Source organism: Arachis hypogaea, chromosome 3 (genome assembly GCF_003086295.3).
Source record: "Arachis hypogaea cultivar Tifrunner chromosome 3, arahy.Tifrunner.gnm2.J5K5, whole genome shotgun sequence".
In the NCBI taxonomy this organism is placed as follows: domain Eukaryota; kingdom Viridiplantae; phylum Streptophyta; class Magnoliopsida; order Fabales; family Fabaceae; genus Arachis; species Arachis hypogaea.
Genome location: NC_092038.1, coordinates 2104193 through 2117926, shown reverse-complemented (window position 1 = coordinate 2117926; position 13734 = coordinate 2104193). Strand labels below are relative to the sequence as shown.

Below are 13734 nucleotides of genomic sequence, written 5' to 3'. Positions count from 1 at the left end.
TTTAACTAGCAATTTATTATTGTTGTTGTTATTGCTGTTTGTTATTGTTGTTAGTGGTATTGTTATTGTTGTCAGCCATTATTATGCTTAAGTCTAGAAAAAAAATTGTTATCATGGTTAGTATAATAGAAGTACTGTTTAGGATAATAATAATAAATTATTATTTTATAATAATAAATAATACTGTATAATAAATAAATATATTTTTTAATAATTTATTAATATTTTTCTAAGAATATAATAATAGAATATACTGTTTAGGATAATAATAAATTATTATTATTTTTTAATAATACGTAAATAATGTTTAATATTTTTTTAATTTTTTAATACTGTTTAATAAATAAATAAATTATTTTTAATAATAATAAATAAATAAATACTGTTGTTAACATTTTTGAATAATAATAAATAAATACTGTTTAATATTATTGTTATTATTTATTGAATAAATTATTAACTAATATTATTTAGAATTTAAATAATTATCATTTTTTTAGGCTAACAAGAATTTGTTGTTCAGGAAATTTGATATGCCATATATCTTTAACGAGATAGTTGCAGCGTCACTGGCATTTATTGGATTTCAACACGTTTCGCGAGTAGGTGAAATGAGAGACCATTATGCACTGCTGAGTGCATTAGTAGAACGGTGGAGGTTGGAAACTCACACGTTTCACCTTCCAGTTGGGGAAGTGACGATGACGTTGGAAGACATTACATATATATTTAGCCTCCCGGTTAATGGGGATCCTGTCACGGGTAGAACAGACAGCAGTCACCAGTTTCTAGTGGAGAACTGCATTGCTTGTTTTGGTCGGAAACCAGGTCCGCAGGATCACGTCTTGGGTAAGGTGAATCTTGCATAGGTTCGGCGGTGCAGAGACACCGAACCGTGTGACACACAGGAGTCGATTGAGCGATATGTCCGGGCTCACATTTTCTTCGTACTTGGAACGATTGTATTTCCGGATAAGTCTACCACTTCATTGAACTCGAAGTTTCTGCCTCTGCTTCGCGATTTTCACCGGATTCCAGCTTACAGTTGGGGGGCAATCAGTCTGGCACACCTATACAGATCGTTGTGTCGTGTATCACGATACAACTCTAAAGAGATGGATGACTCACTCATACTATTTTTTGTTTGGGCGTGGGAGCGTATGCCGCTCTTGACACCTATATCCCACGATCAGCTCGGCAATGTTGGTATTCCACTTGCGCGACAACATTGTTTTTTACTGTAATTATTATTATTATTATTATTATTATTATTATTATTATTATACGTCGGTGGAGTCATTGACGCTGACATACAAGATATATACGGATGCCTACTGTCCATTTTAAGCGAGGACTCAATGACATGAGAGTTGACGATGTAAGTTTTAACCATTAATATCTAATGTTTTTATTATGAAGAATAATTTTTTTAATCGGCCTCTTGGTAACTAATATGTAGTTTATATAGCGGCCGTATATGGGAGTGGGGTTCCGGATGACCTCGCTGCCCATTTGTTTTGTGCTCCACAAAGTCGCCGCTAGTGTCATTCGAGTGCATAGAGTGGCACCCGACAGATCGAGTTAGACGACAGTTCAGGATGCAACAGCTTCCACCAGGCCCGGCATTCGACCTTAGTCGTGATCATTGCAAGTGGTTGACAGGAGTACAGAACCATGACTGGAGAGAGATTTACAGTCAATGGGTTAACAGGTGGATATCTGACTGCTATAACACATTGCAGTTAGGCGAGGAAATTATTAACTTTCATCATCTTCCAGTGTACTACGTGTGGTACCACAGCAGTACGGGATTCATCGACGACTGTTAGATAGAATTGTAGGTGAAGAGATTAGTGCAAATAAACTACAGGTGAACAGAATTCTTGATTAAAATATATTTTTTTAAAACAAAAATCAACCTGCGTTTTTAGTTTTCCCAAAAAAAAGCTAACAGTTTATAAAACGCAGTCTGCATTTTGCATCTTTCAAAAAAATTGACACAAAAAATAAAATGCAAGCTGTGTTTTGTTATTTCAAAAAAAAATATTACTATCCACCGCTAAACGCAGACTGCATTTGGATAATTTTTTTTAAAACCTTGCAAAGAACAAAATGTAGGCTGCATTTGTTTAGTTTCCTGGAAAAAAAATTGAAGACAAAAATAAAACCTAAGCGATGTTTTGAACTGATATCATAGCCGTGAAAATTGTGAATATGTCCATTTCATTGCGCAGCATCAACTTTTTTTTTTCATAACAAAAAAATCAGCCGTCAAATTGTCAATGACCTTGTGTTTGATTTTTAAATTCTGTAGAAAAAAAAAGTAAAAATAAAAAATAAAAAATAACTTTATTTTTTTTACAAAACTTTAAATACTAAAAACAATAAGAATTTTTGATATTTACATTAGTTCTCCAATTATTTATCCGTGTGGAAGAAAAAGAAGCACTCACTCACACACTCACTCACTCACTCGCCACGACGACGACGACGACGACGACTTCATGGACTCCGACGACGACCTCCACCGCCTGTTATTGGAGCAACGCTGTGAGCTCGCCACGGCTGAGGCCATCGACTCCGATCTCGAATTCGCATACCGACTACAGCTTGAAGAAGCTCTCGCCGCCTCCCTCGCTTCCCTCCCCTCCTCTTCCTCCCCGCAACCACCACCACCACCACCACCACCAACCAACGATGACAAAAACGACGCTGTTTTGAACGCCACAACGCTCCAGGCGCAAGAACTCGCGAGGGTTGAGCAAGAACTTCGCGACCGCCACCTCAGCGAGGCTGAGGCCCGCAAAACGAGTCTCGATCTCAACCGTCGCGTCCACGATCAGAAAGTCGCCATCGAAATTCTTAGAATGCCCGAAGATGATTGGGTCGAATGGGGCGATAACTTCGAGAAACCCTTCTTCTTCGGGGAGGGTTCTTCTTCTTCGTCGTCGACGAAGAAGAAGAATACTGGGAAGGGCAATTTGGAAATGGACGAAGGCGATGATGGTGCGGTTTTTAGGGTTTACTTTAAGGGTTTGGTGAGCAAAGACGAGAAGTTGAAAAACGGAGAGAAGGTTCTGTTGGCTGGGATTGGGGTTGCGATTTGTGATCCTGAAGATAACTTGATTCTTGAGGTGCAAAAGCCACTCATTGGGTGTGGAACGAGCAAGATTGCTGCTGATCTTAAGGCTTTGATCGAAGGCTTGAATGCTGCGTTCGCTTTGGACTTGAAGCGTGTTCAGTTCTTCTGCGATTACTATCCAATCTTCCAATTCGTGAGGCACCTTTCCCTTTTCTTATTTTTCTTCTCTTGGTTTTGGTTGTTTTGTAGTTGATACGAATTGAAAGTTCCAATTTATTAAGATTATGATGATGATGATTTCTTTGAGGTTTCTCTTGATTTGTGAATGCAATGGATTGACAAGTGTTGGGTTTAGGAGGCTTCACTCGTTAGAACTTAGAAGAGTGAGGAATGTATATTAGTGTCGAAGTTCTTGTTAATTTCTTGTAAATATTATTCAAAGAATTTTAAGATAGATGTGATTTTAGAGGTTTCAGGTGGGAGGATTTTTGGGGTGGGATATGTTTACCAACCACCATTTTGAGTTTTAGGTGTTCGGAGAGTTTGCTCCCGATTCTCGGGGATGTAGCATGTCCTGACATGTTATCCTTTTAAATGAATTGGAACTCTCTTTATCATTTTTGATGATGACATGCCATCAGAGAATCATTGCACATGACTAGGATTGGTAAGTGGTAATTAGAATCGTTATAGGGGCAGTCGAACTTCTAGAGTAGTTTAAGTTTCCTTTTAGGAATTCTCTTATTTTTGATGATGTGTTTACTTCAGTTTCGTGTCAGAATTGAGATTTTAAAATGCTTCTTGGGGGATTTGTTGTTTGAAATTTGTTACTTTTGGAGCAATAAACAAGCCAGGGTGTGAATCCTGATAATAGCTTAAATTATAGTATTTTGTTGTTCAGATGAAAATGATGGCAGACATTGTCTTTGGTTGGAACTTTTTTTGGTGTCAAGAAAAACGGTTGGAATATTTTTAATAGTGTTTTACGGATCAGGTTAGGGGAAGATGGCCTGTGAAACAGCGGAAGGTTGCTTTGCTAGTCAATCAGGTGAATGTGCTACGGAGAAAATTTACTTACTGTGCTCCAATGCTTCTCGCAAGACATGATGTCAAGTATGCATTTAAGCTTGCAAGAGAGGCAATCGTTTCTCAATTGACAGCGCCTGCGGACTCTAACGGTATGAAGAATCTGAATGAAACTTGTGTCATATGTTTGGAGGATACCGATGGCAATAACTTTTTTTCGGTTGATGGCTGTCAACACCGGTATTGCTTTTCTTGCATGAGACAACATGTGGAGGTGAAGTTGCTTCATGGGATGGTGCCAAAATGCCCTCATGAAGGATGCAATTCCGAGCTTCAAGTTGACAGCTGCAAGAAATTCTTGACAAATAAATTAATTGAGACCATGCAACTGCGAAAGTTGGAAGCTTCAATTCCAGTTACTGAGAAAGTTTATTGTCCCTATCCACGATGCTCTGCTTTGATGTCAAAAACTGAGCTTTTTGAGTACTCCAAAAATCTTATTGGTGATTTTGAACAATCAGGACCTAAGAAATGTATAAAATGCCATGGTCTCTTCTGTTTTACTTGCAAGGTCCCTTGGCATAGTGGCATGAAATGCTATGATTACAAAAGGTTGAATCCTAACCCTCCTGCTGAAGATTTGAAGCTAAAGTTTCTGGCATCCAGGAGTCTATGGCGCCAGTGCGTGAAATGTAACCATATGATTGAACTCGCTGAAGGCTGCTATCACATGACTTGCAGGTACTCTAATATTGACTTGGATTTAACCTAAGTTGTGATCATCACTCTTGTAATCATTGATTCACTAACTGAAAATTGAAATTAAAATCAGATGTTTATTGTATAGGCATCACAATCCCAATTTATGTTGGTATACCTACAAAGTATTTATTGCTAGGTAAAAGTTTCAGGTGATGGAAGTATTTAACAGGAAATAAGGAATACATGCCTTCTTTATACTTGAAGAGGAGATTCATTAACAGATTTTCATGTGAGAAGAAGTTATCAATGTTGAATCCCAGTGTCTTCATTGGGAAGCAATGATACATTAACCTGTAATTAGTTAAACTTTTGTTCCATTCTATCACCACTGATTCTCTGGTTATGATTATAGGTGTGGCTATGAATTCTGCTACAACTGTGGAGCCGAGTGGAAGAACAAGAAAGCAACGTGTTCTTGCCCACTTTGGGCTGAGGACAATATTTGGTTTGAGGATCATGCGAGGGACTCGGACGAAGAAGAAGAAGAGGAGGAGGAAGATGACGAATTTTTTGACTCAGATTATTCAGATGATGAATATTACTAATATGTGCCTTCTAGTGCTAGGTCAATTGTTTCATGGTGTGATCTCTGCATTTCTCAAATAGTAATTTCATCTGCCTAATCCTCCCTTTTTCTGGTATTAATTTGTAAATTTTTGGAGCTGACTCACATATTCTCAAAATGAATCAGTCGGATTTTGGAAAGAAAACAAAAAATTACTTGCACATACCTGACTAGCAAAGTGTGAATAGTCTATGGAAACCGGTGGGAGGTTTTAGTAATGTTTGATTCAAATTTGTATACTCTCTTCTTTTTTAATATATCATAATCAGTTTTATAGGTGCTATAGTTTATTAATTTTACCTATAAAAAACGCTATAAAAATTGAAAATGACATGTTGGTAGAGTAGAGCCCATGTTGCATACTGGGCTCCTTTAAAGGTGCAACGAATTTCCAACCTCTTGTGGCGTATTGGACCTTTCATAAGGTCATGTCATATTTCCCTGCCCCACTTTGCTATGCCATAAGGTTATGCCTAAGCTAGGACATATGAACTTTAATGTTAATGTGCCCTGTTGTGATTTGTGAGCATCACTTTTCAATTACTGTTGCATGCATATGCACATGCACGTGTCCCTGTTCATATTTGAGCTGTGCAATTAACAAAATTTCTAAGAAACTTGATGCTACTTACAGTGTGTATTCATTGGTAACTATAAAACTAACCATCTCAAATTAAAGGGTATTTCTATTTCACAACAAAAATCTAACTAATGGTGGTTTCTTAGTCGGATTATGATTCTACACAATTCTAAATTTATTACTGTACTATTTTATTCTTTTAACAAGTAACTAACTACCTTACATGAGCCTAATCCTAATTAGTTTGAATTAGGATTCTAACTTTCTAAGAGCAATGTTTTTCTTTCTTTCTTTCTTTTTTAAATAGATAAATATATGTATCCAGAACAAGTAGGATAAACACATGAGATCATACAAAAATCCAAAGAAAACATCAACTAAAAGAAGCCAACACCACAAGAAGCTTAACCATATAATACAAGTTCCAAGAACAATGTTTAATAGCATTATTAGTCTATTAGGTATTAATCCTGAGAAAACGACAATGAGAAAATTAAATTAAAACATAGTGTTGTTGTTTTATTACGATCGTTCACATCCTTTGATACTCCATTATTATTATAATTAGCTTCATCAATGTACTTTTAAAGCCATCTTTGGAAACAATTAGTTGGGGTGGGAAAAAGTAGTTACACTTCTTTAAGAAAATGAATAGCTTCGAACATTTTCTTAATCATAGCTTATTTTGAACCACAAATAAGTTAATCTTAACGCAATATGGCAAAATAAAAATTAAAAGATGTGTGTATTAAGTATTAACTACATGATAGTGTCATTTTTGTTTTGTTCATTCTTCCAGCTCGTCAAGGTACTATAATAATTCAGGTAAAGTGGTTCAACTATGTGGTTATGTTATAAAGACTTATAGGTGGCATATAATAATGAAATGAAAGATAATTATTAATATTTTTTATTTGGTAGACAAAGATGGATAAAATTAACTTCATATAATATGATAAAATAATATTCAGAAAAATCCAAGGCATGTGTCGTGTGGGCTCCCAGTCCTTACTCGCAAAAAGGTTCACAATTATATTTCTATCTGTCTTACTACGGCTAAAAAATTTATATATGAATAATTTTAATGTGAAATACAAAAATATTTATTATTTTAATATTTTATATAATTGTAGTGGTAGTACAAAATGTTATTGACGTTTTGTAATAAAAAAATTTAAATTATAAAAAATAAAATGTTACTGACATTTTATAATAAAAAATATTATTTTAATTATTAAAACATAAAATGTCACTAACGTTTTATTAAAAAAATATTATTTTAATTAAAGAAACACAAAATATCATTGACGTTATGTAGATGGCCATAGTTGTGTTCAACACACAGTTTGGTTCATGATAAAAGATTTTACCTCTAATAATATAATATTAAAAATAAAAAATTCTCTTAATACCCAATAAAATAAAATAAAATAAAATAAAATCTATCTGTCTGCGTTTACTTTTGTTGGAAAAATTGCAATATGCGGCCTTTGTGGGTAATCAGCTTAATTATGCAGTATATTGACAAAGTTAATATACTTTGAACAATTGAACTTGCATCCCTAGTTAATTATTAGGCATTGAAATAATCTTTGATGATGTTGCAAATTAATATCCACTTATATTTTCTCATTCATAGTCATGACATGTGGGGGAAAAAGCTTAAGTGCTTTAGACAAAATAAATCGTGGTTCAATTTGTTATTTCATATGTTAATAGCACTTTTATTAACATTGTCAATTTGTTATGACTATCTTAGTGAGTGGGAGAATCCTAGTAATCCACATTATAGAATAGAATGCAACCCTTTTTAAGTAGAACAAAAATCCAGGAACTTTATATAACTAGTTAGTTCTTTAGTCAATCCTGAATTATTGAATGATGAATTAATTACTTAATATGAACGATAAATTATATCGATCATCACTAAAATAAAGTTGTTTTTATTAAAAAATGATAGATAAAAATTATTATATAGCAAAATTACAAAAAAAAAAATTATATAGCAAAATAGCAAAACCAACTTAGGTTGGTTTAATAAATAGTTCACTAATTTGTTTAAATAAGTACAAAAAATTTAAATATCGCCTTATGTATAGCAAATTATTGGCCAACTATAAAATTTTAAATAAAAATTCGATCCATGACCGTTAATCATTGACATACCCAAAAATATCATAAAAATCAAATTATCATCTAACAGTTATTCTTAATTATTATGTAAATATGAAAACAAGTGCACTTCAATAATATTTTGTTATGAGTAAAGTGACAATGAGGTCTACGAAAATTTTGACTTTAAACTAATTAGTTTTTAAAGAAAAAAAAGTACTAATTTAGTCATTCAAGATAGCAAACCGTAGACACATGATATCCTTTTTCATTAACTAAAACTTAACAGTGATATTTATATGTACTGCTAATTACTCTGACGTGCCTATTTATAAAAGATAGTTATGTAAATAATAATTTTTGGAGCGAAATTTCACTTGTTTTAATAGGATTTGTGATAAATAAAAAATAGTTGATAAATGATATATGAAAATTCAAAAAATAATAAAAGTTTGACTGTCTAAAACTACATTATTTTTATGCTCACGTGACAGTAATAAAGTATGCACTACTATAAATAGTAAAATATATGAACAATTCCATTTTATTTCGTATTATTCATTAAAAAAAGCATAGACATATATAATATCTACTATCTTAAAACTTAAAAGATCTAATTAATACTTTTTTTTAAAAATTAATTAATCCAAAGTTAACCTCTTCGAAAATCTAATTCTCCTTTTATCTTTAGTTACTCACCAATTTCAAAGATAAAATAAATATATATGAGTAGTATGAATATGATGTAGGTAGAAGAATATAAAGAGGGGAATGGGCATGTAACCGTTTAAGAACAAAGGGCACACACATGGTTGTTTGTTTTGCTCCCAAGTCCCAAAGGTTCCTTCCTTATAACCATAACCATAAAAAAAGGCACTGCCATTTTTTGCTCTCACCCACCACCTTTTTCCTTTTGCCTTTTCAGTCTTTTTCTTTTGTCAACATTTAAGCCTCTCCAAATTCCTCCTTCACTACCACTCACTCGCTCACTCACTCTCAAATTCAACCTCAAATAAATCATTTAATTAATTAAATAATTCAATAAATACTCATTTTCCCCCTTCATTTTTTTTTCGTTTCATTGTTGTTGTTGTTCTTCTTCTTCTTAAGAAAATGTGGACCCTCTGAAGGGAGAGAAAGATGAACAGAAACAACAACTCATCGGGATTTGTTGTTGGCGGTGGCGGTGGCGGTGATGGTGAATGGGTGAGAGTGAAGGAGTGTGTGACGGAGTTCATGAAAGGTGTGGCGGAAATGACGGTGGAGCTCGGCAAAGGTTGTAGGGACATTGTGAAACAAAGCCTCGTCAACGAAGAATCTTACCTGGTCAAGAATTTCGGTAGGGATTCATACTTTGGGAAAAGAGTGGGTGGAACTTGTTCCAAGGTGTGTGGAAAATTGAGCTTCTTCAATGAGTATTTACCCGAAGATAAGGATCCACTTCATGCTTGGTCCGTTATTTTCTTTGTTTCCTTACTTGCCTTTGCAGGTGCGACTTGAATCTACTTCAATCACTCTAATTTTCTATTTATGTCCTTTATTATTATTATTGCTGTTGTTGTTGTTAATATTATTATTATTTTTAGAACCACCATATGGATAAATCTGATTTTGGATTCATAGATTTATTTTATATAGTTTGGTTGTATTGATAGAACATTCAGTATTTAGCTGATACCACACTAGGCTTACTTACATTTTTTATATATATATATATATATATATATATATATATATATATATATATATATAATTGAATCTTATATTTAAGTTCTTATTTTACTCCCTTGTATTATGGTATGTTTAGACTGAGGGGGTAAAAATGGAATGGAAGTTTTCATGGATCAGTGTTACACATTAAATTCATTGATGATAATTTCTGCAGCATGTTTACCCCTAGTCATATATACCTTAAGGCTGCGTTTGGATATTATCTCTGATATTGAAATATAGAAGTATAGGACATTTATATGGAAAATACATGAATTATTTATCTTATAAATGGAAATTATTTTGTCTCTATCTGTCTCTCCACAACCAAATGAGCTTCTTTGTCCTCTGTTTCCATCTCAGAAACAATGTCCAATTCCAGCCTAAGGTTTTTAATGCATTCTTCAAGAAATAATAGAAACTCGTAAAGTTCTATATGTGTTGGTGAAATCAGGATTGGAAAAGTTGTGCTTTGATGTTACATTCTGGCTATAGGTAGATGTCATGATTGGTTGATATGTTTGCAGCTATATATTTAAATTTAGAGCATGATCCATCATCCCCTTCGACAAAGGAAGTCAAGGAAGTATTTCTGCATCCTCCTAGTGCTGCTCGCATAGTGCTTCCAGATGGAAGATATTTGGCGTATAAGGAGCAAGGCATTCCTGCTAACAGAGCTAGATTTTCAATGATTGCTCCTCATACTTTTCTTTCCTCTCGGCTTGCAGGTTGTTTGAAGTGTTAAATTCTTGTTCTGCTGTTTTTTTTATAATATTTTTTTTTGGTATCCTACTATAGACTGTTGACACCATCTTCAAATTCAAAATTAGGAATTCCCGGAGTTAAGGGTTCACTGCTTGAAGAGTTCGGCATTTGCTTGTTGACATATGATCTTCCTGGGTTTGGGGAGAGTGATCCACATCCCAATCGAAATCTTGAAACTTCAGCGGCAGATATGTTATTTCTAGCAGACTCGCTCGGCCTTAAAAAGTTTTGGGTTGTTGGCTACTCAAGTGGAAGTATGCATGCTTGGGCTGCACTTAGATACATTCCTGATAGATTAGCAGGTATCAATAGTTCTTTTTCTTTTTGTTTCCATGCAACTTTGGATATACTCAACATGATAAAACTTGGAGCTTTTATAGCTGGTGTCTTGCTTATTCACTTTTCAAAACAATTATTATTGTTTATTTATGTTATTGTCACATTTTAGGCTTATTAAGGTGTTCTGAATAACTAGTTTAAAGTTGAGATAAAGCTCAGAGTTATGGGTCTACATAGTTCTTGCATCTTTTTAAACATGGTATATTTTGGCATGCATTTCGGAATAAATCTAAGTAAATCTCAGGTGCGGCCATGTTTGCTCCCATGGTAAACCCATACGATCGTCTCATGACAAGGGAAGAGAGACGAAGAGCCTGGGACAAATGGACAAGAAAAAGAAAATTCATGTATTTTTTAGCTTGGAGGAGTCCTAGGTTTCTCGCTTTCTTCTATCGACGAAGCTTCTTGTCAGGAAAGCATGGTCAGATTGATAAGTGGCTGTCATTGTCTCTGGGAAAGAGGGTAAGAAAAGCTTTGCTCATCCATTTCTGTCTTGTGGTCAACACAAATGTGTTTGGTATCCATAGAAAGAGATCTACACTTCCATGTGATGTCCATGTTATGGTTGTCTTTCACTTGCATTCCAGTAACTTGGATTAAGCATATCCCCTCACGAACGGTTCCTTGCAGGATAAAGCACTGATGGAAGATCCAATCTATGAGGAATTCTGGCAAAGGGATGTGGAAGAATCAATCAGGCAAGGAAATGCAAAACCCTTTTTGGAGGAAGCTGCTCTGCAGGTCTCAAACTGGGGTTTCAGCCTGTTGGACCTCAAGTTGCAGAAGAAAAAACGGAGCGGAAGTGCTGATTTGCTCATTTGGCTGAAGTCAATGTTCATTGAAGTTCAGGAGGAATACACGGGTTTTCTTGGCCCAATACATATATGGCAAGTGAGTGCATCAATGTTTAGATTACTACACCCTCTATACAAGCTTCATTTACTAAAGCATTCACTCTTATTTGATAAAAATCTTCTGCAAGCATTCTTCTAAGGACTTTTTTCCCCAAAGCCTTATGAGCAATGTTGAAATACTGGGACGATATGATGTTGTTTATATTACAAATAAGCAATACATTTTTATCTCAAGAAGCTTTAAATGTTTTGAATGGTTTAAAATGTGATTTAGTCCGTTTTAATTTTTAAACAATTGAAAACCAATTAGGACAATTTCTGGCCAATAATTTGAAACATTAAAGTTGTGATACCAGTGGAGGCATACAGTATCTGAAGTGGATCCAAGTATGGTGGACAATTTTGGAGTATAATCATCACTTTAGCATAATTATTCTTAACTTCGGTTCATGCTTTTTGGGTTTTAATTTTCATAAGCATTCTTTTTGTCAATAATGTGTTAGTGGGTCATAAATGCCCAAACCATTTTAGGCAAACTATCCTCATTTATTGTTATCAAAGCAGATCACTATACGTAAGAATATCCCATTTTGCTTTTCCTTCCATATTTTTGTCATGTGCACACCTCTATCAATTATCATCTTCACATTCATTAACATTTGCTCTTCTCTAACTTTCTAACCACCGAGAGCATACTACTTTAATGTACACTAAATGGCATGTATTGGATGGAAATCGTTTAATGGTTGCATACATTGAAAACTTTGATGAAAGTTTTTTTTCTTTAATCAACAATTTATGCTAATGACACAAATATATACTATTGTGTCTCATTTCAACTGTTGCCTTGCTGTACCCGTTGTTTCTGCAAAATGTTGAGTTTTGCTAGATAGATATTATGTCAGATTATATTTTTTCGTAGCTGTTCCTTCAAGTATATGGGGGAAAAAGAAGAAAGAAGAAGAAAAAGGACACTATATTTGCTTAGAGGTTATTTTTGTTTGGATGAAGATATTAGAACTTAGAGGTTGTTTGTTTGAGTAATGTAAAACACTACTTTCTTCATTTACATCTTAGTACATCCTTTAATGAATGTATCCGGATGAACCCAGGTGAAGTACGACTTTGTTTGATTCATGTAATGTCTAAATTGGTTTGAGATGATGTTTGTTTCGAATGAAAGTATACAACTCATCCTTGTGCATTGTTTGCAGGGAATGGATGATAAAGTGGTTCCTCCATCAATGACCGATTTCGTGCACCGAATACTACCTGGAGCTGCAGTGCATAAGCTACCATATGAAGGACATTTCACATATATCTACTTTTGTGATGAATGCCATAGACAGATATTTACAACACTTTTTGGAACCCCACAAGGTCCCCTCACTATTTCCTCAGAACAAGATGAAAATGAAACTACCACCCTAGATGAAAAAATGTTGAACAACAGCCAGAAGAAGTAGTAGCAAACCATGGTGAACTTTGATAATGCCACAAACTAGCTAGAACAAGTACACATAGGACATAATAGGATAAAAATGCTCTTTTTTTTTTCCTATTTTCCATTTTTTTTTGTTTTCCCTGGCAGAACATCACAATTTTATCATTCTATGATGTACATACCATATAGTTTTTGCTTCATCTCTAATGGAGCATTTATAGGAAAGAAAATAAAAATCAACATTTGAAACTTGCTTTTGGTTGTACCGTTGTAGTACTCAGATATGGCACGAAATTGGAATTAACTCCAAATTTGTGTTGCTGAAAAACTGATATGATGCCCTTTTTCTCCTGGACGAAGAGATGATTGAAATTGTGCAGCGGATAGTTATAGTATAACTATGTATGCTTTTCATATTTGGCTTATACAATGTATACTTGCTTACAACGTGATATTAACTTCCGTTATAATTTTTGAACTGATGTGATTAAATCT

At 34.3% G+C, this 13734-nt stretch overlaps 2 protein-coding genes across 3 annotated transcripts; both read left to right on the top strand.

Moving 5' to 3' along the window:
• Window positions 1-2396: 2396 nt before the first annotated feature.
• Window positions 2397-5711, top strand: LOC112786512 (E3 ubiquitin-protein ligase RSL1). 2 transcript variants are annotated; one of them, XR_011879450.1, is made up of 3 exons: window positions 2397-3275; window positions 4077-5099; window positions 5223-5711. XR_011879450.1 is itself a non-coding variant. In XM_025829884.3 (3 exons), exons 1-3 carry the CDS (start codon window positions 2505-2507, stop codon window positions 5413-5415), a joined length of 1737 nt encoding a protein of 578 aa, XP_025685669.1. In that variant the 5' UTR covers window positions 2397-2504; the 3' UTR covers window positions 5416-5711. The 2 variants fall into 2 exon arrangements, 1 of the variants encoding a protein (XP_025685669.1); XM_025829884.3 differs by having other exon boundaries at window positions 4077-4849.
• A 3180-nt stretch (window positions 5712-8891) lies between these two features.
• LOC112786504 (uncharacterized) lies at window positions 8892-13655 on the top strand. The gene is made up of 6 exons (XM_025829877.2): window positions 8892-9616; window positions 10365-10565; window positions 10668-10904; window positions 11186-11403; window positions 11572-11832; window positions 13010-13655. The coding sequence occupies exons 1-6, from the start codon at window positions 9268-9270 to the stop codon at window positions 13259-13261; spliced, it is 1518 nt and encodes a 505-aa protein (XP_025685662.1). The 5' UTR covers window positions 8892-9267; the 3' UTR covers window positions 13262-13655.
• The last annotated feature ends 79 nt before the right edge of the window (window positions 13656-13734 follow it).

Coding starts and splice junctions, on each gene's coding strand:
- LOC112786512 (XM_025829884.3), top strand. CDS start 2,505: ATGGACTCCGACGACGACCTCCACCGCCTGTTATTGGAGCAACGCTGT. Junction 3,276..4,076: donor ACTATCCAATCTTCCAATTC/GTGAGGCACCTT, acceptor TTTACGGATCAG/GTTAGGGGAAGATGGCCTGT. Junction 4,850..5,222: donor TGCTATCACATGACTTGCAG/GTACTCTAATAT, acceptor TTATGATTATAG/GTGTGGCTATGAATTCTGCT.
- LOC112786504 (XM_025829877.2), top strand. CDS start 9,268: ATGAACAGAAACAACAACTCATCGGGATTTGTTGTTGGCGGTGGCGGT. Junction 10,566..10,667: donor TCTTTCCTCTCGGCTTGCAG/GTTGTTTGAAGT, acceptor ATTCAAAATTAG/GAATTCCCGGAGTTAAGGGT. Junction 11,404..11,571: donor CATTGTCTCTGGGAAAGAGG/GTAAGAAAAGCT, acceptor GGTTCCTTGCAG/GATAAAGCACTGATGGAAGA.